At 35.7% G+C, this 23879-nt stretch overlaps 4 protein-coding genes across 7 annotated transcripts in view; 3 read left to right on the top strand and 1 right to left on the bottom strand.

Annotated features, from left to right (window-relative positions):
• Positions 1–3585, top strand: part of Vps39 (vacuolar protein sorting 39) — a 67939-nt gene extending 64354 nt beyond the window's left edge. The window contains exons 8-13 of the mRNA XM_065488892.1: positions 987–1290; positions 1819–2071; positions 2126–2274; positions 2326–2475; positions 3152–3286; positions 3357–3585. Of these exons, the coding sequence (XP_065344964.1) occupies positions 987–1290; positions 1819–2071; positions 2126–2274; positions 2326–2475; positions 3152–3286; positions 3357–3515 (1150 nt within the window). The 3' untranslated portion in view covers positions 3516–3585. The remainder of the gene's footprint in view (positions 1–986; positions 1291–1818; positions 2072–2125; positions 2275–2325; positions 2476–3151; positions 3287–3356) is intronic.
• Positions 3586–6020: 2435 nt separating this feature from the next.
• Positions 6021–11342, top strand: LOC135943154 (SET domain-containing protein SmydA-8-like). The gene is made up of 6 exons (XM_065489580.1): positions 6021–6469; positions 8515–8830; positions 9552–9958; positions 10531–10803; positions 10860–11044; positions 11101–11342. Exons 1-6 carry the CDS (start codon positions 6238–6240, stop codon positions 11233–11235), a joined length of 1548 nt encoding a protein of 515 aa, XP_065345652.1. The 5' UTR covers positions 6021–6237; the 3' UTR covers positions 11236–11342.
• Positions 11343–12011: 669 nt separating this feature from the next.
• Positions 12012–12840, top strand: Srx (Sulfiredoxin). 3 transcript variants are annotated; one of them, XM_065489583.1, is made up of 3 exons: positions 12012–12121; positions 12319–12460; positions 12517–12840. In XM_065489583.1, the coding sequence occupies exons 2-3, from the start codon at positions 12326–12328 to the stop codon at positions 12727–12729; spliced, it is 348 nt and encodes a 115-aa protein (XP_065345655.1). In that variant the 5' UTR covers positions 12012–12121; positions 12319–12325; the 3' UTR covers positions 12730–12840. The 3 variants fall into 3 exon arrangements, with proteins under 3 accessions (XP_065345655.1, XP_065345654.1, XP_065345653.1); XM_065489582.1 differs by having other exon boundaries at positions 12048–12176; XM_065489581.1 differs by lacking the exon at positions 12012–12121 and having other exon boundaries at positions 12193–12460.
• Positions 12841–16209: 3369 nt separating this feature from the next.
• Positions 16210–22964, bottom strand: LOC135943960 (adhesion G protein-coupled receptor E3-like). 2 transcript variants are annotated; one of them, XM_065490629.1, is made up of 5 exons: positions 22648–22964; positions 22215–22349; positions 19898–20402; positions 17440–17737; positions 16210–16653 (listed from the first exon to the last, which is right to left on the bottom strand). In XM_065490629.1, the coding sequence occupies exons 2-5, from the start codon at positions 22311–22313 to the stop codon at positions 16314–16316; spliced, it is 1242 nt and encodes a 413-aa protein (XP_065346701.1). In that variant the 5' UTR covers positions 22314–22349; positions 22648–22964; the 3' UTR covers positions 16210–16313. The 2 variants fall into 2 exon arrangements, with proteins under 2 accessions (XP_065346701.1, XP_065346700.1); XM_065490628.1 differs by having other exon boundaries at positions 22215–22346.
• Between the last annotated feature and the right edge of the window lie 915 nt (positions 22965–23879).

The raw sequence follows: 23879 nt of genomic DNA, 5'->3' as shown, positions 1-23879 counted from the left end.
CACCAGAAGCCTTTTATAGCTCTATAATAATAATAATAAATAGCTCTAATAATAATCATCTCCATGTGGGCAACATCATTTCCGAACAACCAAAACCAAATTAACACCGGCAAAAAAATGAGTAAAAACTCGTTTCGCGATGAGCATTTAAAATCTTCAAATATGTTAATTTTGCTTTATTTATTATAAAAAATATGCAAAATTTTTGACAAAATGTGAAGGACTAAATTTTAATTTTTTAACGAGGAAAGCTTGATTTCATTGTAAATTTTATGACATTAATGGACCGCTTTTGTTCTTTGTTGCACAAATTCAGCAATTTTGTGTTTTATTTTCATTTAGTTTGACTCCCTCTAATCCGAAACAAAAGCCTCTTTCGCTTTTAATTTTAAACAGAATTTATCAAAAATATATGACATGTATATATTGCAAAAATGGAGGAAAATAGACAGACCTACTCTACGTTTAAAAACGTATATTATTTCCTTTATTCTAATTTACGGGATATAAAAAACAGCAAACAATATGCTCATAATTGAAAGTCCTGTTTAGCTATTTTATCATTTGTTTGTAAAGTATTTTACAACAATTAAATAAGAATCACAAATCATCTCCGATAATTTTATTCTCTAATGTAAAATTGCTATTTTTCATGGTATTTATTGTCTTCATGAAGACAAACGGATAATGAGGCGTCTAATAAAAGCCTAAGACTTAACCTGAAAAAAGCTTTCCCTGAATTTCAAAATTTCTTAAAAATGTAGTTAAAAATACCTGTTGTCGAAATTATTAAATCTGAACTCCTATAAAATATTGTAAATATCGAACTTTTTTGCGGAAATTTTGTAATAATTAGGAGTCATAGCTCGTTTTTTTAATTTTTAAAATTAAAAAAAGTTTTTTATTCTATAGACATTAAAAAGCTAGCTTTAATTTAATCAATTTTGAAACAGAAAATTTATTTAAAATTAAATCAATCCTTCCAGGTGTCACTTAAAAGAGACAGAGATGATGCTAAAGAAGTTCCAAAAGTGGCGCGAGCTGATAATTCTTTACCAGACGAACAACATGCACAAGTGTGCCCTCGACCTGCTGAAGGAGCAGTCGCAGGTGCCTGAATCTCCTCTCTTTGGCACCTTCCACACCATCATGTATCTGCAGCAGCTGGGAAGCAGCCACATCGACCTCATACTGGAGCACGCGACCTGGGTGCTCGACCAGAACCCTGAGGAGGGCCTCAGGATTTTCACTGAGGATTTGCAAGAGGTGGAACATCTTCCCAGGCCAAAGGTGCGTGTGTGGAAATCTTACACTTTAGCATATTGGTTTTTAGTCTTGATATTAATATTTTAATATTATTTTTAAACTAAATATTTTTCAGGGTTTGAGTTGATTTTTAATTAAATATCTTTATCAAATAGTTATCTTGAACTTTTTTTAAGATTATGTGAATTTTATTTTTTATTAAATTATTATTTAAAGTATTATTTGAATTAAAAAATTTATTTATTGCATTTTAATGTGACTTCTAAATATTTTAAATAATTAGGTTAGCGATGAAATTTCAATTAGTATATTACTTCAATTCGCTGACTGGCCTTATCCTGATATTTAGACAGAATATTACTTATCAACACCATTATTGTATTGATGACAAACCGTGAGATTAAACATCTAATTATTTGATGTAAACTCCGAAAAAGTTGAAAAATAATCAAAAATGTTGCGCTTCTGCTAATTTTTCTTCTACAACGTTGCTTTTCCTTGTAAAATATTTTCAGTAATGCTTAAAGACTCAAATTTAAATGCCACTTTCAGGTGCTGGACTTTTTGCTGAAAGTGTCACCGGTCGTGGCGATCCCGTACTTGGAGCATGTGATCAACGTCTGGGAGGACAAGTCTGAAACCATCCACAACGCCCTGGTGCAGCGCTACAGGGAGGACATAGTCAAGTTCTTCGCTGAAGAGAAACACGCCGAGGCCGAGGCACTCCGAACCAAGCTTCTCGCGTTTCTTGAAACCTCAAATCATTACAACCCTCACATGGTTATCACCTATTTTCCCATGAATTGTGAGTGCTGCAATTAATCTATATTGATAAATATTCATGGTTTAATTCTTTCAGCTTTGCTCGAGGAAAGGGCCATCATGCTAGGCAGACTGGCTCTGCACGAAAATGCCATTTCGATTTACATGAGGATGCTAAACGACGTTGGAAAAGCAATGGAATACTGTGAAAATGTTTATCAGAAGAAGCAGGAGGGATATAAAACTGTAAATATTATGGCTAAAATTTTAAACCGATTTAAGAAGGAATAAATTCAGATTTACGTGCATCTGATGAGGATGCTGATCGACCCTCCAAACGAGCCGCACCAGGAGAGACTGGGACTCAACACGACGCCTGCCAAGCCTGATGTTGAAAAGGCCCTGCTCATTTTAGACCAGCATTCCAATGAGATTCCTGTCACGGGAGTAAGTAGCTAGTGATAGAAATATTATGGTAAATTATAAAAATGTTGAATTTTTGAAGCGTTTCACGAGGCAATATTTATCGCTCAAATTTTGGATTTTGGTTTCCTTGGTTGAAAATCACAATTTTGTTGCATTTATAAATTAATTTCAATATATTTACCAATTATTTTTTCTTATTCTTGTTTATTCTGCCTTGTCATAGATATACATAAAATAATTTTAAAATAAAATCACTTAACGTAATTTTGATTAAAGTTCAAAAGGATGTTAAACCATGTCAATAACTTATTAAATTAGTGCAACCTGCTGGCGTATTTTAAACGAAGTTCCGTAGTTCAAAATTTACAATATGACAATTTAACCATTTACAAGAATTCTGGAAAAAATAAAAAATAAGTTTTTAAATCAGTTTAATTTATTTAATTTTAGTGAAATTCAATCTTCAGACATTTTCTTAAATGTTATAATGAATTCATAGAAAACTTTAAATTTACCTGATTCATCTCATGAAAGATATTCTTAGCTCTTTTTCACAGTTAAAAAATCATTTTTCTTATCAAAGTTTATCAGTAAATCTATATTTTCTTGAATTTTTGTTTCTTTCATTGTATCAAAATTAGTTCAATATTGCTTTTAAAATTATTAACAATTGTTCCAAACAAACCAATATTTCCAGGCCTTGAGTGTATTGCCCGACACGGTGCCGCTGAAAAGAGTTGAGAAGTTTTTGCACAACAGCCTGCAGCAGATGCTGTCTGAGAGGAGAAAGTCGCAGATGCTCAAAGGCCTGCTCTACGCGGAGCATTTGCAAGTGAGTTATTTTTATTGTTCGTTCATAATGAGACGGATAAAATTCCAATCTGCACGATGCTCACTATCAGGTGCAGCAGAAGAGAATCGCGCTTCAATCGCAGAGTTTGCTGCTGAGTGAAACGAAGCTGTGCCCGGTGTGCAAGAAACGCTTTAGCAACCAAAGTGCTTTCGCCAAATATCCCAACGGAGACATTGTTCACTACTCCTGCCAGGATAAGAGAAAGTGAAAAGTGATATTTTTTGTTAATTTAATTTACTCTCATTTGTATGCCCAATAAATAGTATTACTTAAACAAACATCATCATTATATTATTTTGCTCAAAACATTATGAATTCTAAAATTTAAAAAAAAATACTAATTATAAGAAGGGATTTTTTTTAAATTCGAAACAAAATCATTGAAAGATTATTAAAATTAATAAATAGCTTTATTCTACGCGAAAGTAACTAATGACTGACAGCGAGTGAAATTTGAAGATAAAAATTATATTGCAAAAACATTCTCGTACACTTAAAACCAGCTGTGTTTTCCCTGCTCAAGAAAAAGAAAAAAAACTTGCTGTAATTTTTAATTTTCATAAAATCCTCCACGTGTTTCAATTTTAACCTAATTATTTCATGTGTTTTAATTCAATACAAATTTTATTATTTTGCCAGTAACTGACAAATTGAGTAAAGTGAATTAAACACAGATCAATCAAATAAATTGATTCATTTAGCTTCGCATTTGCAGTTTTATTTTCCAATTAAGCTTTTCAACTTTTTGGTGGATTTTAATTTAATTTAATTTTTACCAAACCGAGAAACAACGGGGTCCTTTAGTAACGTTCCAACTGCATTAATTTTAACAGATTAGTTAAAATCAACGTTTTTGTGTGACTGCATTTTGCAATTTTTACCTCTAGTAAATTTTATTTTATTTTCCCCGTGCATTTCGTTGTGAAGTTTTTATTTCAAAACAGTTCTTGTTGAATTAAAAATAAAATGTGATAATTTATTTCAACTCTTATGAGTTCAAAGAAAGGCATTCCTTTTAAAGAATTCAAACTAAAACACAAGTTTGCCAAGTATTTAAGATTCATGTAGCAGAGGCTCATGCCAAGCAAGTTAAATAACCAGCTGGCGTGTTTTTACTGGCAATGATACGCGCGTTTTAAGCGCTGCTGTGCATGCTGCTCGCAATTTGTCTCACTGAAATAGTTTTCGTAAACGAGCTATACAGCACAGTATGAAATTTTGTGCGAGCCCAATTGGATTTAGATCTAATATTGACTAATTGATTTCTCCAAAACATTTAAAAATTAAATTCAAATTTTGTAATTATGTTTTTTAGATCAAGTTAAAAATTAAATACTCATTTGTTTGGATCCTTTTTATTGTACCAATGCAGGATTTCATTCAAAATTGCTGAACTATCGACTATATAGTTAGGATGTTTTTCATTGCTCGAGTGTGAAACCCTGAGAATTACGTTAGAATAAGGCACTTATGTAATCAATATCTAATTCAACTTTTGTTCTGGGAAGAGAAATCTTTTTACGTAAGTTGGAAATCTTCCATTTCCAAATTTAAGAATTAATTAAATTTGGTTGTGTCAGAAAATAATCCTGATAGGGCATTGCTCCACCGCGGGGAGGGTAACTGCTATTGAGTTCTGTCCTGCGGCCCGAATTAATGCCTGGGTGTACGCGAAGGTTGCAACGTAAATTTAGATAAAATGCTAATTCTGAGTAATTATATGAGCTAGACTGGTCCTTGGCCAAGTTGCAATTGACATCAGAAAAAAGTTATAAAAATAAATGTGCTTTATTTAAAAGACACATTTTACCATTTTTAATTTATTCAATTCAATCGTAATCGAATTGAACCGTTTTAAACTGTTGAAACCATCTCAAAGCGATTAAAAATCATCTTACACAAATCTAAAACCATCTAAATCAGCTGAAGAAAGTAAAATATTTTGTGTCGCGTCAGGAAATATCTTGTACCGTTTTTTTACAGCACGATTTCAGCCCAAAACTTATTTTGATCAGTTTATCTGTCGGATTTTTTCTCGTTTGAATGGTCACTCTTATTGCTATTTATGTATATTCGCATTGAGAATAGTGTCAACAGTGATACCTCTGTGATACATGTAATACATGAATATAGTCCATCATAGAAAACATGCGCTCAACAATTTAATATAATCCATAATCTTTACTCCACACATGGAAAATACTCATGTGCGCTGTCTATGTTTGATAGCATGCAAGAATTAATAAAAAAAGAGCTCAAATAAATATAAAATTATAAAATATTATCATTTTAATTATTATTTTTATTAACAGTTTTAAAATCAATTAAAAATAATAAAAAAGGCACAAAAGTTTTATATTTTACAATTAATATGTAATTTAAAAAGAAATTCATCAAAAACCACCTAAAGGCTAAATTGGCTCAGCGAACAAACAAACCGTCTAAAATTCCCAGCCTTATATAAAAGAGCAAAAACTATCCTTTTACTCTACGTTTAGCCATATATCCTGCATTTTTGATTTCTGTATCACATTATTTAATACTGTTCACCACCGCACAAATATAATTTGATACGGCGACGAGACAGTGAAGTGAGCAAATGGCACGCTGGTCAACTTCAAAACAACCCGTCTGACGAGTGAGGGAAAAGCCGCTTTTTCTCGGACCTGGCGCGCGCGAGATGTGTCACTGCCAATAAAACCTATACATACAGGCACAAACACTTTATACAAGCCCCCTGCTCTTCTCTTGCAGCCGCATTCAACAGGCACGCAGCGAACGCGGGTTGCGGAGCCTGAAGAGGAGCCCGAAATACCTCGGCAGCGCCTTAAACGCCATCCATGCCAATAATATACTCACATAACCCTCTCTTTCATTCTCTCTCACTCGCACACACTCATTGGAAGGAAGAATAAGGCGCCGCGAGAGAGATGAGTGCTGGCAAGTGCGTTGTGTGCAGCCAGCACGCTGAGCAACAGTGCGGCGGCTGCAAAAGCGTCTTCTACTGCGGCAGGGAGCATCAGAAGCGCCACTGGAGCACCCACCGGCCAGAATGCCGACCTGTCAGGGTCCACGATCACCCTGTCCTCGGCAGGCACCTCGTCGCCACCAGGGACATCAAGCAGGGCGAGCTCATCATCAGGGAATTGCCGCTGGTAGTTGGTAAGGATTTTTATTAATTTAATTTAACTCGTTTCTTGATCGCGTTTCAAGTGGTTCCCCCCACAGTTATGAACAAAATTTTCTTATTAATTTTTCCACAGCAGGTTTTATTCTAGATTTTAAGCAGCAAAATAACGTTTTTCAGTTTTTTTTTTAACAAAATGATTGGAATCATGAACTAAATTTTTATAAAAATTGCTATATATTTATAGCACACAGAGAGGCATTCTCAGGAGCGTCAAAATAATGAGAAATAAATGTGAGCTGTTCGGTGATCTAATACTGTCAGAGATGGCAAAAGCGGTGGTTAGTTAAGTAACTCTTAATTGCTCAAATAGTTAAATGGGCACCAGTACCAACTCGCCAATTGCTGGTTTTAATTTAAAAATTGAAATTTAATTATTTAGAACTTCAAACAAAATACCTTCCTGAAAACTACTCAAAATTCTTATGAATATATGGTTCAGAAATCGATATAACAGTATATCTTAGTATATTCACTCCTCCAAATTTGTCAGTTATTTTGTCAAGGAACAGGAAAGTAACTTTGCCCCATACCTGCGCACATCCAAAACAAAAATATTACAAATTAAATCAAATAAAAGCATCATTTTGTTGAAAAATATTTGATTCAAGTTAATTTCTTATTATTTTTGTACGGTTCAAATAAGTGAGAAGAGAAAATAATTATATTATTTTATGTTACACAATCTGCCAGTATCCAAAATGTTAGAGGCAAAAAATTGTTGCTTACTATTTCATTGCTTCCGAAGATGAAATCCCAAAGTTGGCTTTAATTTGTTTGAAAATCCTACCTTTTTAGATTGCAATAAATATCATGCCGCATGAAATTTGATTTTTATTATTTTTATATTTGTAAAATTTATTTTACTCTGTTTTACTGTGATTTTGAAGTAGTTATAGTATAGTATAAACGATTAATACAATTATTTACGAATTCAAGGCTTTTATATATTTTAATTTTCAGATAATTAATTCAAAGAAAAAATATGATTTTTAATAATAATCTTCAGTTTACAATGCACGTTTTTATTTTGTTAAATTAAACAATAAAATTTTCATATTTATAAATAAATGCTTTATAATATAATTTATTACTATTGATGTTTATTATTTAAAATTAAATAAAAAAGTTTAATAAAAAACTGCGTTTACTATTTGCAATTAAAAATTGCACTACTTATATTGGAGAATCAGTGGCAGAGTTATGTGTCTGGTAGAGAACAAGTGACGCATATGTTAGCAAGCCTGCCTCAAACACAACTCTAAAAGCTAATTAATCTGAAAAGTCTGTGGCTCCCTTGGCACAAGGCCCAAGCCGTGTTTTTACCAATTTCGAAAGCAGACGACCAGACAATGCAGAATAAAAAACATTTTCTCTGCCTTTGAATCTCTCACGTGGAGCCTTCTCAGCTGCTCGGCTCGTGGGGATTTTTAAATTTAGACCAGCGGTGTCTCGCTTCTTTCAACGACCTTTCTTGTTTACATTCTTTAGTAATATAAGTCTAATTTTGGCCATTGAACATCAGACGAAAAATATTCTTTGGCTCTCGCTTGCAACACCTGTATTGCGCCAACAGTCTATGTTTAAATCTTTTTTCAAAGCGCTTTTTAAACGAGTTCAGCTATTGAAAGAGAGAAAGAAACGACCACTGTGTCAGACTATTTGTTTTTCTCTTCTTCATTCATTTCAAGAAGTGATTTATTTTCTTTTCTCTATTCTGTATTTATTTAATTTCTGAAACATTTTCTTCTGTCATTCCCAAAAGTCAATTCAAATACTGTTGATACTCTAATTCATGAAAACAGAAAAATAATTATTTTTTTCTCTCCAAAACGAATTAAAAAAAACTCTGGGTATTTAAGCCTTTGATATGGACGATCCCTTCTCAAATAAAAAACTGGGCTTACAGATTTCTTTTGCAATTTAGGATTTTTTTCATAAATTTAATTAAAGAAAATAATTAAAATTCTACTCTGATTTTCCCCATTATTTCAAAACCATGGATTTCTCATTGAAATAGGACCAAAAACTGTCAGCACGCCGATATGCCTGGGCTGCTGCAAGCCTGCCGACCTGAGCGCCCCTTGCCCAGGGTGCGCGTGGCCTTTGTGCGGCTTGGCGTGCTCCTCGTCCGCCGCGCACCAGGCCGAGTGTGACTTGATGCAGGCCAAGAGCTACAGGGCCGAGATCACCGTGGACAACAAACCTTTACCTGACTACGCCTTCATCACTCCCCTGAGGGCGCTGCTCTTGCCACCGAAGAAGCTGAAAGTCTTCAGGACGCTGCAGTCTCACCTGGAGGAGAGGAAGAAGACGTCCCTCTACCAAGTACTCAAGTAAGATTTTTTATTTTACATTATGTTTGTTTAAGCTTATTTTACATTGACCTTTGATGAGAAATAGACGAAAAAAGCTTCTTATATATTTAGCATTATACCTGAATTAATATCGAAATTGTTTTATTAGGCTCAATTAATATTTATTTAATTGTGTAAATATATGCTTTTTTAATATTAAAGAAAATAGTTTTTCCCATTGAATTGTTAAAACGTTAAATACTAAAACATTTTTATCAATTTTTAATGTGTTTTACAATTATATACGTGACGCAATTATTTGATTATGTAGAGTTTTCATGCTTTAAAATGAAATAATTAATTTTCAAAGATGGCACAAATTTTTATAAAATTTTTGAAAGATGTAAAAACTCAAGTTTTTTTAATTTAAATAATAAAAAATAAAATATGAGCTGGCATGACAAAATAATAGAAAATTAAATTTTAATGACATTTAGAAAACGCTTTGAACTTTTCCTCCCGGACTAAATCTGTAAGGAAAGTGACTATTCCGAGATAAGCGTATAATATTTTAATTAACTTAGGAGAAGCCACTTGAAATGGCGGAGTTATTGAATCCAAAAGGGTTAAAATTTTCATCCTTTTTTATTTTGCAAGCTGCTTTTCAGTTCTATTCCAATACAACCGGCAGTTTCAGTCCCTCGACAAATCTCATCTCAGAATAAACAATTTACTTGAAAATTAACATCTTTTACTTCAGGTTCAACGTGGCTGGCTTTCTTCAGAACAGACTGAAGATGAACCTGTCCGACGAGGAGATACTCGAGGCTTGCGCCATCCTGGACACGAACACGTTCGAAATGCGCAGCGGCAGGTCGCGCTTCCGCGGCCTCTTCCCTCTGGTGTCCATGATGGCGCACAACTGCGTGCCCAACACGAGACACACGTTCGACGCGACGAACGCCATCCTGGTCTACGCCACGGAAGACATCGCCAAGGGCAAGAGCATCACGGCCACCTACACTCAGCCGTTCTGGAGCACCTCGCTGCGCAGGTCACACCTCAGGACGGCCAAGTGCTTCGACTGCACCTGCGAAAGGTGCTCTGACCCTGAGGAGAAAGGGATTTTTGTCAGCGCTATCAGATGTGACGAGGACGAGTGTGAAGGTGCGGGTCTCGATTTTTTTTTATTAATATTCAGCGGGGTCCAGATGTGCGATAAAATTGGTTCGCACTGCGCAGATCCAAGATGGCGTCTGAATGTGGGAAACGAAAAGCTCTCTTTGGATTGCCGTACGAGTGTCAAGAATTTGTTTCTACGATCCAAAAGACACAATTAGTTAAGAGTAATGCAAATTATGTCACAATATTGACGAAAACTTGGTTCTTTTCGCGCAATTTTCACGTGATCGTTTTTTCGCGCCATATCTGTGCGTTGCAGTAATCTGGCCCCCGCTGTTAATATTAAAATAAATTAGGAAAAAGTACACTTATGTTGGATAGTCAGTTTTGCTACAGTAAATTTATGGACGCAGTATGAAAAATATAAAGTTTATTAAAAAACGTGTAAACTATTTTCTGGTTTGCGATTCCTAGGAGAAATTTAATAGTGTTTTTAATCAATCTTATTTTAAGAATGGCAAAACAATATTTTAAATTATTTTTATTAACCAATAATAATGAAATAAATACAGACAAAGAACAATATACTAAATAATAAAATGTCCCTAATTTTTTAGGATTCATACTTTCAAGCTCACCCTTAGAAGACGATGCGTCTTGGCAGTGCAACAAATGCGGCACAGAAGCACCAGCCGAACAAATAGCATTGTATAGTAAATTCATCACAGAGGAGATCGAAGCCATGGACAAAAGAGGGCCGGAAAATCTAGAAAACTTCTTGGAAAAGTACAAAGATTTATTGCACGAAACAAATGGCTTCGTTTTGCAAGTTAAACTTGCTCTGGCACAAATCTACGGCAGTGCAGCTTATAACAACTGCTCTTTAAATGGTTGCGTCGAAAATTTTAAAATTGTGCTGATATTTTAGATTTAAAATCTATTGCAGAGTTATCTGAGGAGCGAATCAATAAAAAAATAGATATAGTAGAAGAGTTGCTGCAAGTTCTCACAGTTTTAGAGCCAGGAATGTCCAGGTCAAGGGCACAACTGCAAATCGAGCTTCAGCCAACCAAAGTGCACCAAGCAAAACTCGAATTTGAGGCTAAGAAACTGAGCAAAGATTCGGCAAAGGTGATTTTAATAAACTAAATTAAAAATCAGTTACAATTTTGTCATTTCATTTCTAGGGGATATTGAACGAGGCAATCGCGGAGCTGAAAAGCGCCGAGGAGATCCTCAAGACTGACCAGGATTTAGGAGGAAAGGCGAAAAAGAGTTTGGAACAAGTACTCGCAATGAGCAAATTGCTTGAATGCGCTTGATAGTTTATGCGAATAGAATGAGACTGATAGGTGATGGGGCTAGTGCATGTTAAAGTAGAAAGTTTAATATTTCTCCAATAAATAATTTTTTCTAGACTATATTAAAAGCATTTTACTTACAACAAAAATTAACTCTTTGATTGGAAAATCAAATTTGAAGGCAAAAACACAGTTGCTTCAATTTCTAGATAGATGCCAGTGAAGGCAGAAGCTTGCGAAGTTTTCATTATTGTCAGAAGAATCAAATGTAGCTTCCCATAGGTTGTATAAAAATAAACAGCTCGCTATAAACAGAGGAAGGTGCATTTAGTTCTTCATAAATTTTCAATTTAGGGGTCATTTCATTTTATCTTTGAGCCAAAGAAACGCTTAAGCGAGAAACTAGTATTGAATTAGTCCTGGAATATACTCAATTTTAAAAATTAAACCATTTCGAGCGTGTTTCGAGCGGCAATTCAGATGGCAATTATAATGATTTTCAGCTCATTTTGACGGGATTGTGGTCTAAAACAGTTTCCGGCGTTTTGAAATGCGGCTCAAAAGTTAAATAGCGTAATATTTATTTTCTTGTTTTTTTATAAATAAATCAGATGACGCAATAAAAAAAGATTGTTTTGCAATTTAATTTTCTGGGTTGGAACAAAGGTTTCCAATTAATCCAAATCGAAAATGATAATTATCAAAGTATGCGCAAAAATTAGGTAGCTTTTCGTGTCCATACCGAGATTCGTTTCGCGGTTCTCCGACGCGATAATTCGTGGCGTTTTGTGCAGTGCAGAGATAATACACGTGACGTCAGTGAAGAACGAGTTGTCCCCTCTCTGCGGCCGCAGAATGAAGCGAAAGGTAAACAAGAGGCCTGGTTGACCGAGTGTGTTGCCATCAGGTGATTTGATTGCATGTGCGCGTCACTTTTTTATGGAGTATAAACGCTGATAGAGGTGACATACATATTTTGCTTAGCTTTATTGGACACACACAATCGCAGCACACTGCAGTTTCGAAATTTAATTAATTTCCGGCCTCTCATGGAATGTCGATTTACCCTCGATTGATTTCCAATCCGCTGCGTCGCATTTCGAGGTCCAGCATGAGCGGCGACATTTCCTCAATTGTTAGCAAGGACGAGCCGGACGTGTACGAAATGCCGATGGAAGTGATTACCAGGCCTCTGCAGTCGGAGCTGGACGAGCAAAAAGTCAAAAGTCTGATGGACACGATCAAGGTATGAAAAAGCGATCCTTGCGACACCTCTCTCGACGTGTGTGTGACGCCTTTCAGAATCCGGACACGATCCACCTTGTGCCGCCGATCGACGTGCTTTGGCTGCAGGGCAGCGAGGGCGGCAATTACTACTTCTCGTTCGGCGGCTGCCACCGCTTCGCGGCCCACCAAAGACTGAACAAGCAATCTATTAAAGCGAAACTCATCAAGTCCAACCTAGCCGATTTGCAATGTTACTTGGGATCTTCAACTCCGAAAAATCTTAAATAGTTGTTTTATCTCTTGAAATTCCAATAAGTCTGTTACGGATAAAACGTGAAGTCAAAATGTTGTGCTTTTATGGAAATAAAATTTCTGAATATTTTAATTTTTTTATCAACATATTGTTCAAGTTTTATTTCAAGATCCAATAAGGCAGTAAGAGATTTATTTTCATTAACTTAATGACGTTGTAAACTGCAAAATTGCAAGTTAGGATTCAAGTTTTAAAAAACATGAGCATAAGAGATTACGATCAGTAGCAGTACAAGTTTAGGGAAATTTCAAGGGCAACCTTCAAAAGCGGTTGGACTTGTTTAATGCGGTCATTGATCTCCAACCAGATCATGAATAAAATGTATAATTGAATCGAGTTACGCAACGCGCATAACATAAATGACCCCCCGGTTGCATACCTCCTGACATTTAAAAAAGTTAAATATATTCATCTTTGTTCAAAATTTCAAATTATAACAATGGAAATAGGAATTTTAGACGGTCAATAAAATTTCTCCTCAAAGTTCTAGGCTTCTGCACACTAGCACGATTCTCGCTTCCTAGAGCCACTTGAAACCGTCTCAAACTGTCTTATCACCGACTGAAATGTACTTAAACCGCTTGTGACACGTTCTAGACACGTCGGACTAGCTGATAAAACCGTTTGAAATGAGATTTCATCTATAGTGTCCTGTATTATTTGAATTTTCTATAACATGATATTTAATTTTCTTCTGAACGCATTCATAATGATTTTACTGAATTACTGGAGGTGACATACAGATTAAGGAAATAATAGTCAGTTTAAATCGAAAATAGGATATAATGTTGTCAGCCATTAAGTGACAGAGCTTGGAAAAAATATTATTGAACTACATTAATTTAATAAAAGGAAAATAAATTTCAGCTAGCTTTTTTAAGTTTAATTTTTTTTTAAATTTAAAAAATCTGCTCAAGAATTGTCAAGACGTACGGCTGAATTAGAGTATGTTATCACCGCCTACCACACTGTGCGGTGTCAATTTTCATTACCATGGTAACCGCATTTTTTAAAGAAAAATCCACAACCGCACCACAACCGCATCGGTCTTGACCAAAACCGTAGTTGCGGTAACCGCAAAATTACCGCAAAACTGCAATTTATTTAATGTTTTAGAACAAAATAGTTTTCTTTTGTCAAGGCTTAAATTTAATTATTTCTGCTTGCAACTCCATGGGTTTTAACCATAATAATTACAAAAACTTTTCACCGTTAGACTCGTCTTGACCTCCCCTGAGCAGCTGAAGGGTTTAGGGGTTCTTAAACTCCACCCCTATACTTTAAACCCTTTGGAAATGAACAACATTTTATAGCTCTGGATAATTTTATTAATTTAGATTTTATTAAAAAACATTTTTTTTAGATTTGGTTGAATGGGCGGGGTGGTAATTCAGTAGGAATTTAGTATGATTTTAAATGTTTTGAAGCCAAGTCGATGCAAATGGAAGCAGGTACGTTAATTTTTTTATTAAAATTGAAGCAATGGGGTTGAAAGGGGATGAGGGTAAGCTCCCCATAAACACTTGGGCTGTTAGTGGAGGTCAAGGCGAGTCTAACGGTTGGAAATTTTTACCCGTTCCGCGTAACGCCCTACCCGTTATGCGTAACGGCCTACCCGTCCCGCGTAACGCCCTCCCCTTTACGCGTAACGCCCTACCCGTTACGGGTAACGCCCTACCCGTTCCTCGTAATGCCCTACCCGTTATGCGTAACGCCCTACCCGTTATGCGTAACGCCCTACCCGTTATGCGTAACGCCCTACCCGTTATGCGTAACGCCCTACCCGTTATGCGTAACGCTCTACCCGTTACGCGTAACGCCCTACCCGTTATGCGTAACGGCCTTCCCGTTACGCGTAACGGCCTACCCGTTATGCGTAACGTCCTACCCGTTACGCGTAACGCCCTACCCGTTACGCGTAACGCCCTACCCGTTACGCGTAACGGCCTACCCGTTACGCGTGACGGCCTACCCGTTACGCGTGACGCCCTACACGTTACGCGTAACGCCCTATCCGTTACGCGTAACGCGTTACGCCCTACCCGTTACGCGTAACGCCCTACCCGTTATGCGTAACGCCCCACCCGTTATGCGTAACGCCCTACCCGTTACGCGTAACGGCCTACCCGTTACGCGTAACGGCCTACCCGTTACGCGTAACGCCCCACCCGTTACGCGTAACGCCCCACCCGTTATGCGTAACGCCCCACCCGTTATGCGTAACGCCCTACCCGTTACGCGTAACGGCCTACCCGTTATGCGTAACGGCCTACCCGTTACGCGTAACGCCCTACTCGTTACGCGCCCTACCCGTCCCGCGCCCTACCCGTCCCGCGCCCTACCCGTTACGCGAGAAGCATAACGCCCTACCCGTTATGCGTAAAGCCATACCCGTTACGCGAGACGCGTAACGCCCTACCCGTTATGCGTAACGCCCTACCCGTTATGCGTAACGCCATACCCGTTACGCGAGACTTGTAACGCCCTCCCCGTTATGCGTAACGCCATACCCGTTACGCGAGACGCGTAACGCCCTACCCGTTATGCGTAACGCCATACCCGTTACGCGAGACTTGTAACGCCCTCCCCGTTATGCGTAACGCCATACCCGTTACGCGAAACGCGTAACGCCCTCCCCGTTATGCGTAACGCCATACCCGTTACGCGTAACGCCCTACCCGTTACGCGTAACGGCCTACCCGTTACGCGTGACGCCCTACCCGTTACGCGTAACGGCCTACCCGTTACGCGTAACGCCCTACCCGTTACGCGTAACGCCCTACCCGTTACGCGTAACGCCCTACCCGTTACGCGTAACGCCCTACCCGTTACGCGTAACGCCCTACCCGTTACGCGTAACGCCCTACCCGTTACGCGTAACGCCCTACCCGTTACGCGTAACGCCCTACCCGTCCCGCAGGACGCCTTACCCGTCCCGCGGTACTTTTCCCGTCTAGTAAATATTTGACTTTTACTTGTTTTTCATCCTCAAGTGGTTCCAATTATAACACAAAAATTATTTTTGTCATTTTAAGTAAAAATACAGTAAACATTTAATAATTTAAATATGAAAATTCAGCAATACTTTATCAAATAAGTTTAATAATCATTATCGGGTCACAAATATTTAAATTTTAATGGTTAAAATAATTTTCAATTTAATTATTTTTAAATATGAATTATGTAAAGTTCCATCATTTTTATGTTTCACAAAAAATGATTTTTATATTTTAATTTTAATGCAATAATATAGAATTTATTTTTCTGACATCTGTATAAATTCTAAATAATCTTGAAAATGTAATAATTCAATAGGCTCATTCCTTGCTACAACTTTATTAATGATGTTTATAATCCCAAACTAAAAAATATCCGTGTTAAATGACATTATTTAATATCTCTCTTTATGAACTGATTTTAGATTTTACACGGTTGATGATAAGTCAAAATCAAGCTGAGAAGTTCCAATCAGAAAGTTCAGCATCTCCTTTATTATATATCATATGAAATTAAGTACAATAAGTTGCATTACACATGGCAGAGAAATCCAACGTCAGACTTAAATGCTTTCCGCATCGGCTTGGCGCTGATTGTGAGTAGCACCGACGCTTTGCTCCACAAAATTCGGCTCCGTGACCGAGGCGGACGCGGACTTGAGGGCGGCCTGTCTGTGGTCGGCCCTGGTCGTCCGTCTGCGCAAGGGCTTCCCGGTCGCCTTCTTCCAGGCCAATTGGGTCAGACGGCGCTTCGCTCCAAACGCCACAAAGATGAACGTACCCTGCAGGCCGATCAGCAGCGACGCGGCGTACCACAGGAACGGGAAGTTGCCGATGGCGGCCGCGATTCCACAGCACCACGGAACCGTCAGCACCAGCGAAAGACGCACGTAAACCTTAAACCTGCAAAACAAAAATAAAAGGATTTAGTTTATATTTTTAAATGGCTTTTGTCGTTCAAAAAATAGTTTATAACAAATTTATTGATATTTGGTTTAAACAAATATTTTTTTTATTAGAATCCAAAATAATCAGTAAAAACAATACTTAAAATTTATTAGTTTAGTAATTTACAATTATTGAGAAAGAAGGATTATTTACAATTATTTTAAAAATTTATAAAGATGGATACTGTTAAATATTTTATGGCTTTGATTTAACACTATGTATATATGGGGCAACGATTATACATCATTTATTATCAGTATTGTGATTGTTAACTTTGCTTGTGATGTGATTCAATTAATAAAAAATTGGTTTCAAGAATTTAAAGTATAAATTACTATCTAATAATAAAATAAATAATAAAAATAAGACAGTTAATAATACAAAAATAAAAGACGTCTGTATAAACACTTTTAATCACAGTCAGTTTTAAATTCGTAAAAAATATTGATATTTATTTTCCATTTTAATTTAAATAATGTTTTATTTGTAAAAACGGTGCTACTTTATCTAATGAGACTTTAGGAAGAACTAAAATTTTAACTGGTTTCTTACATATTTATTTCATAACATTATTCCGAGTTATAACTAAACTCTGTTGATGAAATAGTTAAAAATTTATTTTTATAGGATTATCTTTTATTTCCCAGTAAGTGACGAGCAAAGATATTTGTTTAATATTCAATCTCCTATATTATTTATTTAATTGATGAGAATGAGATCAAAGCTGACAATGAGAGCAACCTGTGTTGCTCCTTGTTGCTGATGGCGCTGCTGCGGCGGCGTCTGAGCGACGCAGGGTTGAGGGAGGCCTTGGAGACGGGCGGCTCGGTGCCGTTGGCGGCCGCCTCCTGTTGCAACGCGGCCTCCTCCCTTCGCTGGGCCGCCTCCACTCGGTTGTCCCGCATCCAGAAGATGATGGCCGCGAACGCCAGGCCGTCTACCAGAAGCAAAAGGCACGCAGGCACGGCGAACAGGACGCCAAAGCCGGCCCCAGAGCCAATGAAGCACACTTCACCACGAGCGTAGCAAGGTTTCACTGCTAATGAAAAAGTTGAGAAATATTTTAGGATATAAAAATTTTGTTACAATAAAATATGGTTTTGCTTGCCATTAGAAGATTTTTATTTTATTTACTTTTTAATTGCAATAATTAACATAGTGGTGAATTTAACACATTCAAGTTGTGTTTTTAAGTCAAATTTTGTAAATAAAATTATTACCTAAAATGTTTATAGCCTTGAGACGATTGACTATGATATACTAAATTGTAAAAGACCTCGTAGATGTTAGCAGCATGTTAAATTTTAAAATTAAATGCTCAAATTCTAATAATATTATAAATTAAGATATGTAAAATCTTGCAGTTCAAGAACATTCTAACTTTTTTATTCCATAATTATGGAATACATAAAGCATCGACAAATTCTCCTGCTCTCTACGCATAGAAAAATGCATGTATGCTTATCTATTGGTGATCTTTGTTTAGTAGAAATTTCTTTTCGAATTTCACGAACGGGATTTTAATTGACAAAAGTTTTAAGATTTTGTTGTGAGCGAATTTATTGAATTCATGAGGATTGATGTGATATAATTTCAGAGGAGATATTTACGATTTTATTATATTAAAGTTAGAGGTTAGGAAAAAACGACAAAAATCAATAATTTCAAATGTGGTGTTTTGGTTCTATTTAAATGAAATTTGATAAATATATATTTTTTATTGATATAATACACAATAAATCAAACAGCTCATTTTTTAGCACGGATAATTTAAAAATACCTTGTTATTTCTGTAATTTAAGTCAATTGTACAATTTTTTCATCATCTTAATTTCATTTTCATATTTTTGGAAATCTATTATTAAATTATAAATTTTGGTTCCATTATTTCCAAGTGAAAATTCAGGATGGGATTTTATTTAAACGGCAGTAAAATAGAATCGGTTTGCTTCCTCTGGTGGAACCATGCGCTTGTTTCTGGAAATAAATTTTATTCCTGTTGGAAGCATTAATTTAGAAGCATCTTACGTTTTGTTTCTTTATCGGTACTGTTCCGGTTATTCTAACGAACACTGTAGGTTTTAAAGATTACCAAATTGTAAATGAAATGATAGCATCTGCTAAATGTATTCAGAAAATGATTTGTAATTATTTGAAGTCAATTTCGATTTGATTTGTCACAGTAAATTAAGTTTTCCCCAATAAAAAGTCCTCTTTACTGTACAAAAATATATATGGCATTAAAATTCGAACTTCAACGATTTCTATGTTGACACAGATCTTAACTCCCAAACGATAACTAAAATAAAAATATATACGACATTACCAAAACTCTATCAAATTAATTTCTCTCGCGATTATAATAAAAAAAATACTTTTGAACAATTTTACCAAGGCTTGAAATAAAATGTATAATTTAACTTTAGCTTTCCGAGAAATTAAAAATTTCAATAAAATATATTAATACATATTATATTTACTTTAATGAATTAAAATTTGAATGAAATTTATAGATCAAACTTTAATTCAAGCACTTTGCAGGAAGAACATCTAAAACTTAATTAAATTGCTTATTTCAATAAGAAAATTTTTATAGATTTTAAAACTAATTAATGGACAAAAACGTTATAATCCAATTATTGGGAGATATTTTAACTCTTTACTTTTTTCGATTATCAGTATTGTGTTTGATAAATTCGCTTGTGATGTGATTCAATTAATAAAAAATTGATTTCAAACATTTGAAGTTTAAATTAAAATATAATATGAATTAATTTCTAAAAATAAAATAAATAATAAAAATAAGACAGTTAATAATACAAAAATTAAAGACGTCTTTATAAACACTTTTGATCACCATCAGTTTTCGATACGTAAAAAAATACTATTGATATATATTTTCCAAACTTTAATTTAAGCACTTTGCAGGAAGGACATCTAAAACTTAATTAAAATGCTTATTTCAATAAGAAAATTTCTATAGATTTTAAAACTAATTAATGGAAAAAAGTTTTAGTCCAATTATTGGGATATATTTTTATTTTTTGCTTTTTGAGTTAGGAAATAGGAGATTTCCACCTCCAACTAAGGCATATTTCTACTTTTTAGCATCTTTTTATTTGTACTACCCACGCTAACGAGCGAAATTTTTAAATTTAACAGGAAATAAATATTCAAGATGAGAGAATTTCTGGCTTACCAACAGCAGTGATGCTGGCGTCGGGAGCGAACTCGTTGATGCTGTCGAGCGCTATGGCGAGGGCGGTGACGAGGGCAGGGACGCCCCAGGCGTAAATGGCACTATGAAGGAAAAGCCGCCCGGCCACCGGACGATACGTAACGAAGAAAAAGCAGCGAAAAATGTCGACGCACATGACGTTGAGCCAGAAGAAGGAGGAGAGCAGCAGGTAGTGGAGGGTGGCGGCGACCATGGTGCACACGGCGTGCACCTCGTCGCGGCCCACGCCCAGCAGGAAGGTGAGGTGCGCCAGCAGCAGGGTCCACGCCAGCGCGTGCACCGTGCGCCCAGGGTAGAGCCACGCGAGCCGCCCGCTGCGGCACGCCCGCTCCGCCACGAACAACGCCAGGCAGCTGCCCGAGATGAAGGTGCACGTGTACGCCAGGTACCACTGGATCGGCGTCAGACGCAACAGGCTCGAATCGGGGCACGAACTCGGCACGCTCGTCGAGCTGCCAGATTTCTCCTCCAAAATTAAAATTAATTCAATTTAAAAATTGTTATTTTACCAATGTATTGAAAATATAGTTCATATAAAAGGATTAATTTTAAAGCCAAAATTGAAATTTTTAGAAATGTGGTTGCAAAATTCAGTATGTTTTTCAATATGTTTGCTTACTAGAAATCTAATAAATAGTTTTCAAAAATAGATTTAATTTAACTTTAAATTGATCTCGATGAGATGAATCGAAAATCTGCCAAAAAATGGTTAAGCGCTGTAAGTTGTGGATAAAATTGACAAAATGTGCTTGTAAATGTAGCAAACTAAATTATTTTCGTTGTTAAAACTAATAATCTACTTTTTAATGCATCCAACAATTCTAATAATTTTGAATTGTTGAATCCGCTTAAATAAGATTAATTAATTTTTTCTGCGTGTCTGATTTTCTTTTAGACGCCAAGTGAGAACCATTTATACAAATTAAAAAGTTATAGTGCCAAACTTTAAATGGTTTCATGCAACTAGATAGCGGGGGCCAGATGTGCAATAAAATTGGTTCCTACTGCGCAGATCTAACATGGCGTCTGAATGTGAGAAACAAAAAGCTCTCTTTGGATTGCCGTACGAGTGTCAAGAGATTCTTTTTACGGTCGAAAAGACACAATTAGTACAAGTAATGCAAATTATGTCCCAATATTGACGAAAACTTGGTTATTTTCACGCATTTTCATGTGACCGTTTTTTCGCGCCATACTTCACCGGACGCCATATCTGCGCGTCGCACGAATCTGATCCCCGCTCGAACTAGAGACCTTATAAGTAGTTCGCTTCTAAACTCAATAAAATACAGTTAATAAGCTCAATATTGTTGAATAGAAGATTTTTTTAACAAATATCTTGATTTTTTAAAATTTTTTAATTAAAAAAGATCAACTTACCTATCCATTCAAATTAATTAAAATTCTCACCAGTTTAAAACATGCTGAACTTTAAATCGCCATTAATGTAATTGATATATCCCCTAAAAATGTGGCTTTCTGTTCATTTGAATAAAAAATTGCGTATAGGAAAGTTGGATTTAAAACGAGCCTTAAACCGACTAAAGTTGTTAAAAGTAGTAATTTTTGTCAAAGCCGACGAGAATTCATTTCTTCCAGGCGGGCACATGTAGACTTGTGGAAAACTTAAATTAATTGCTGAATTAATTTGAGAGGTTAGTGGGTTAGCACTCCTTAAACACTTAAGTTCAATAGAGGAGGGTGAAGACAAAAGTTTAATGGAGTGTATTATTTGAAATTTTGACGCTTTGAGCAATGCCAATGGTAAAATTATCAATATTGTAATCTTCAAACAAACTTATTGAAATTTTTTAGATTCTTTGGCAAAAAATGTATAAATTACTATAAAATATATAGAAATCACCACCAAAGGGCATTTTATGTCGTTTCAGGATTAGAATAAACTATTATATAAAACATATAAAGGGCAAAATAATTATATATTTTATTTTATTTATCTGGAGATCCTACACCGGGATAACTCGATTACTAGTTAAAAACCTTGGCAAAAATTATAAACTTAAATAATTGATAATGAAAAAATGAATTGTTATTTATACATAAAATGAAGTTAAATAAATTTTTGATTATTTTAAGGAATCATATAGGGACACCTGTGTGTTTCCATTAACCTTACACGTGATTTTTAATTTAAAAATTGGCCGAATCAAACTTGTAAATACTGTATTTGTGAGAGCGGTGAGATCAAACAATTGCTCACTTTTTGAAATAATGTTTGTTTGATCTGTGAGAGAAGACTCTTTCTTTCGCGGTTTACCTCAAAGGTCAGGTCCCTTTGTAGAGAAACAGCAGACATGGCTGGCACAGCGATGAAAAGTAAGAATAATCGCGCATTCCTCTTTCCAGCTGCCAACATCCGGAAATAATTCAGCACTCCTCCTCGCGATTCCTGCTTTAAGCAAATTTAAAAATGCTCTTTTAACAGTTTCAATTATTTTAATTCCAGAATTTACTTTACACTCTCTCCAGTTAAATTTTTAAATAAATCTAATTTAAATTATTTAGTGTAAAATATATAGGTTCTTAATGGACCCAGACAGAAAAATGAAACATTGGTCTGATAATAATTTGCCAAACTGCGTTTTTTGACCTTTTAAAAATTAAAATCTACTTTATCAAGGAATTTTCTCAAAATGCAACGTCTATTTCTGGGCAGGAACTCTGTGAAATGACGGTCGCAGCTCGGCTACCTTGAAGTTGTTGGTTTTAAAGATGAGATCGTGTGTCCAGCAGCAGCAGCGGCGGCAGCCGGTCCCGCGGGGGTCTGTTTAGTAACTAGCCGGCGGGCAGGCCTGCGAGCGAGCGAAATGCATGCGCCCTTCACCCACCACACCACGCTCACTTTATATTTTTTTTTTACATTCTCATCGTGACGCCATCAACACCCTATCCTTCTCTACTTAAGACCCAAACACCAGTAGCTGAAGGTAATAAAATTAGCAAGATGGAGGAAATTGAGGCAGTAAATCGCAGCAGAGCGACTCTCTCCCCCGGAGAGGAGAGACAAATTTCCCCTGCTGAACAAAATCGTTAGGGTTGCATGCAAATCAGTACTTTAAACTGGGGTTTCGTTTGTACTTTTCACCAATATTTTCTTCCAGAGTTCAGCACAATGAAGAATATTGTTAGGGGTAAATTTATTTAAATATTTTCAAATAATAGTTGTTGCTTTTTAATCTGTATTTTTATCTCTGCAATGTTGGGAGATAGCAAAAGCCCGACGATGAGAATTTTATCTCGACTAGTTAAAAGGGATACTCGTTTCAAAATTCATAGATTATTATATAAAAACATTAACTGTAATTTTTTAAACAGTCTCAAATTCGAACTAAATTGTATATTTTAAGCCTAAATTGTTTTATTTTTTCATTAAAAACTGTAAAAATATTTAGCTTGAACAAATAATACTATTTATTAAAACTTGTGTATAATTTGGAATAAAATAATAAAATGTATGCAATTTTTATAATTATTCTTTAAATTGTCACATTAAATTAAAATTATCACAAATCTTGTTACAATAAAAGCCATTTTAAGCACAAGATCAGTTAAAATATTATTAATAGTTTAAAATATCTGGTTTCTTGGTTTCTGTGAGAAATTTTATTTAAACAACAATCTATTTTGAAATGTAGTCCTCTTCGTAAAATTAAAGAAGATCCGGTTTTTGGTATTTTTGACACAAACGCTCAATTAAGAGAGATAAAAAAAGAAATGCTACAATAATGCGTATTGTTTCAATTCTTTTGCACTTTTATAATACAAAAATTTGACCTTCTTTATTCGCTATACGGAGAAAATTGATGGGCTGGAAATTAAATAGGGTAAAATTCCAGATACTTTTAAGAACGTCGATCGCTCGACTGAATAGTTCTACGCTCTTTGATACTAATTTAATATCGGATGCATGTTTATTTCAAGG

The sequence above is a fragment of the Cloeon dipterum genome, chromosome 4 (assembly GCF_949628265.1).
Source record: "Cloeon dipterum chromosome 4, ieCloDipt1.1, whole genome shotgun sequence".
NCBI classification, from domain to species: Eukaryota; Metazoa; Arthropoda; class Insecta; order Ephemeroptera; family Baetidae; genus Cloeon; species Cloeon dipterum.
Note: the sequence above shows the minus strand (reverse complement) of the source record. Positions and strands in the feature narration are given on the sequence as shown.

What these genes read in the sequence shown, in the direction of transcription:
- LOC135943154 (XM_065489580.1), top strand. Translation starts at nt 6,238, where the DNA reads ATGAGTGCTGGCAAGTGCGTTGTGTGCAGCCAGCACGCTGAGCAACAG. An exon ending in TCCCTCTACCAAGTACTCAA is followed by an intron (nt 8,831 to 9,551) that starts GTAAGATTTTTT and finishes CTTTTACTTCAG; the next exon opens with GTTCAACGTGGCTGGCTTTC. An exon ending in TGAGCAAAGATTCGGCAAAG is followed by an intron (nt 11,045 to 11,100) that starts GTGATTTTAATA and finishes TTTCATTTCTAG; the next exon opens with GGGATATTGAACGAGGCAAT.
- Srx (XM_065489581.1), top strand. Translation starts at nt 12,269, where the DNA reads ATGTCGATTTACCCTCGATTGATTTCCAATCCGCTGCGTCGCATTTCG. An exon ending in GTCTGATGGACACGATCAAG is followed by an intron (nt 12,461 to 12,516) that starts GTATGAAAAAGC and finishes GACGCCTTTCAG; the next exon opens with AATCCGGACACGATCCACCT.
- LOC135943960 (XM_065490629.1), bottom strand. Translation starts at nt 22,313, where the DNA reads ATGTTGGCAGCTGGAAAGAGGAATGCGCGATTATTCTTACTTTTCATC. An exon ending in AAAGGGACCTGACCTTTGAG is followed by an intron (nt 20,403 to 22,214) that starts GTAAACCGCGAA and finishes TTAATTTTGGAG; the next exon opens with GAGAAATCTGGCAGCTCGAC. An exon ending in AGCAACAAGGAGCAACACAG is followed by an intron (nt 16,654 to 17,439) that starts GTTGCTCTCATT and finishes TTTGTTTTGCAG; the next exon opens with GTTTAAGGTTTACGTGCGTC.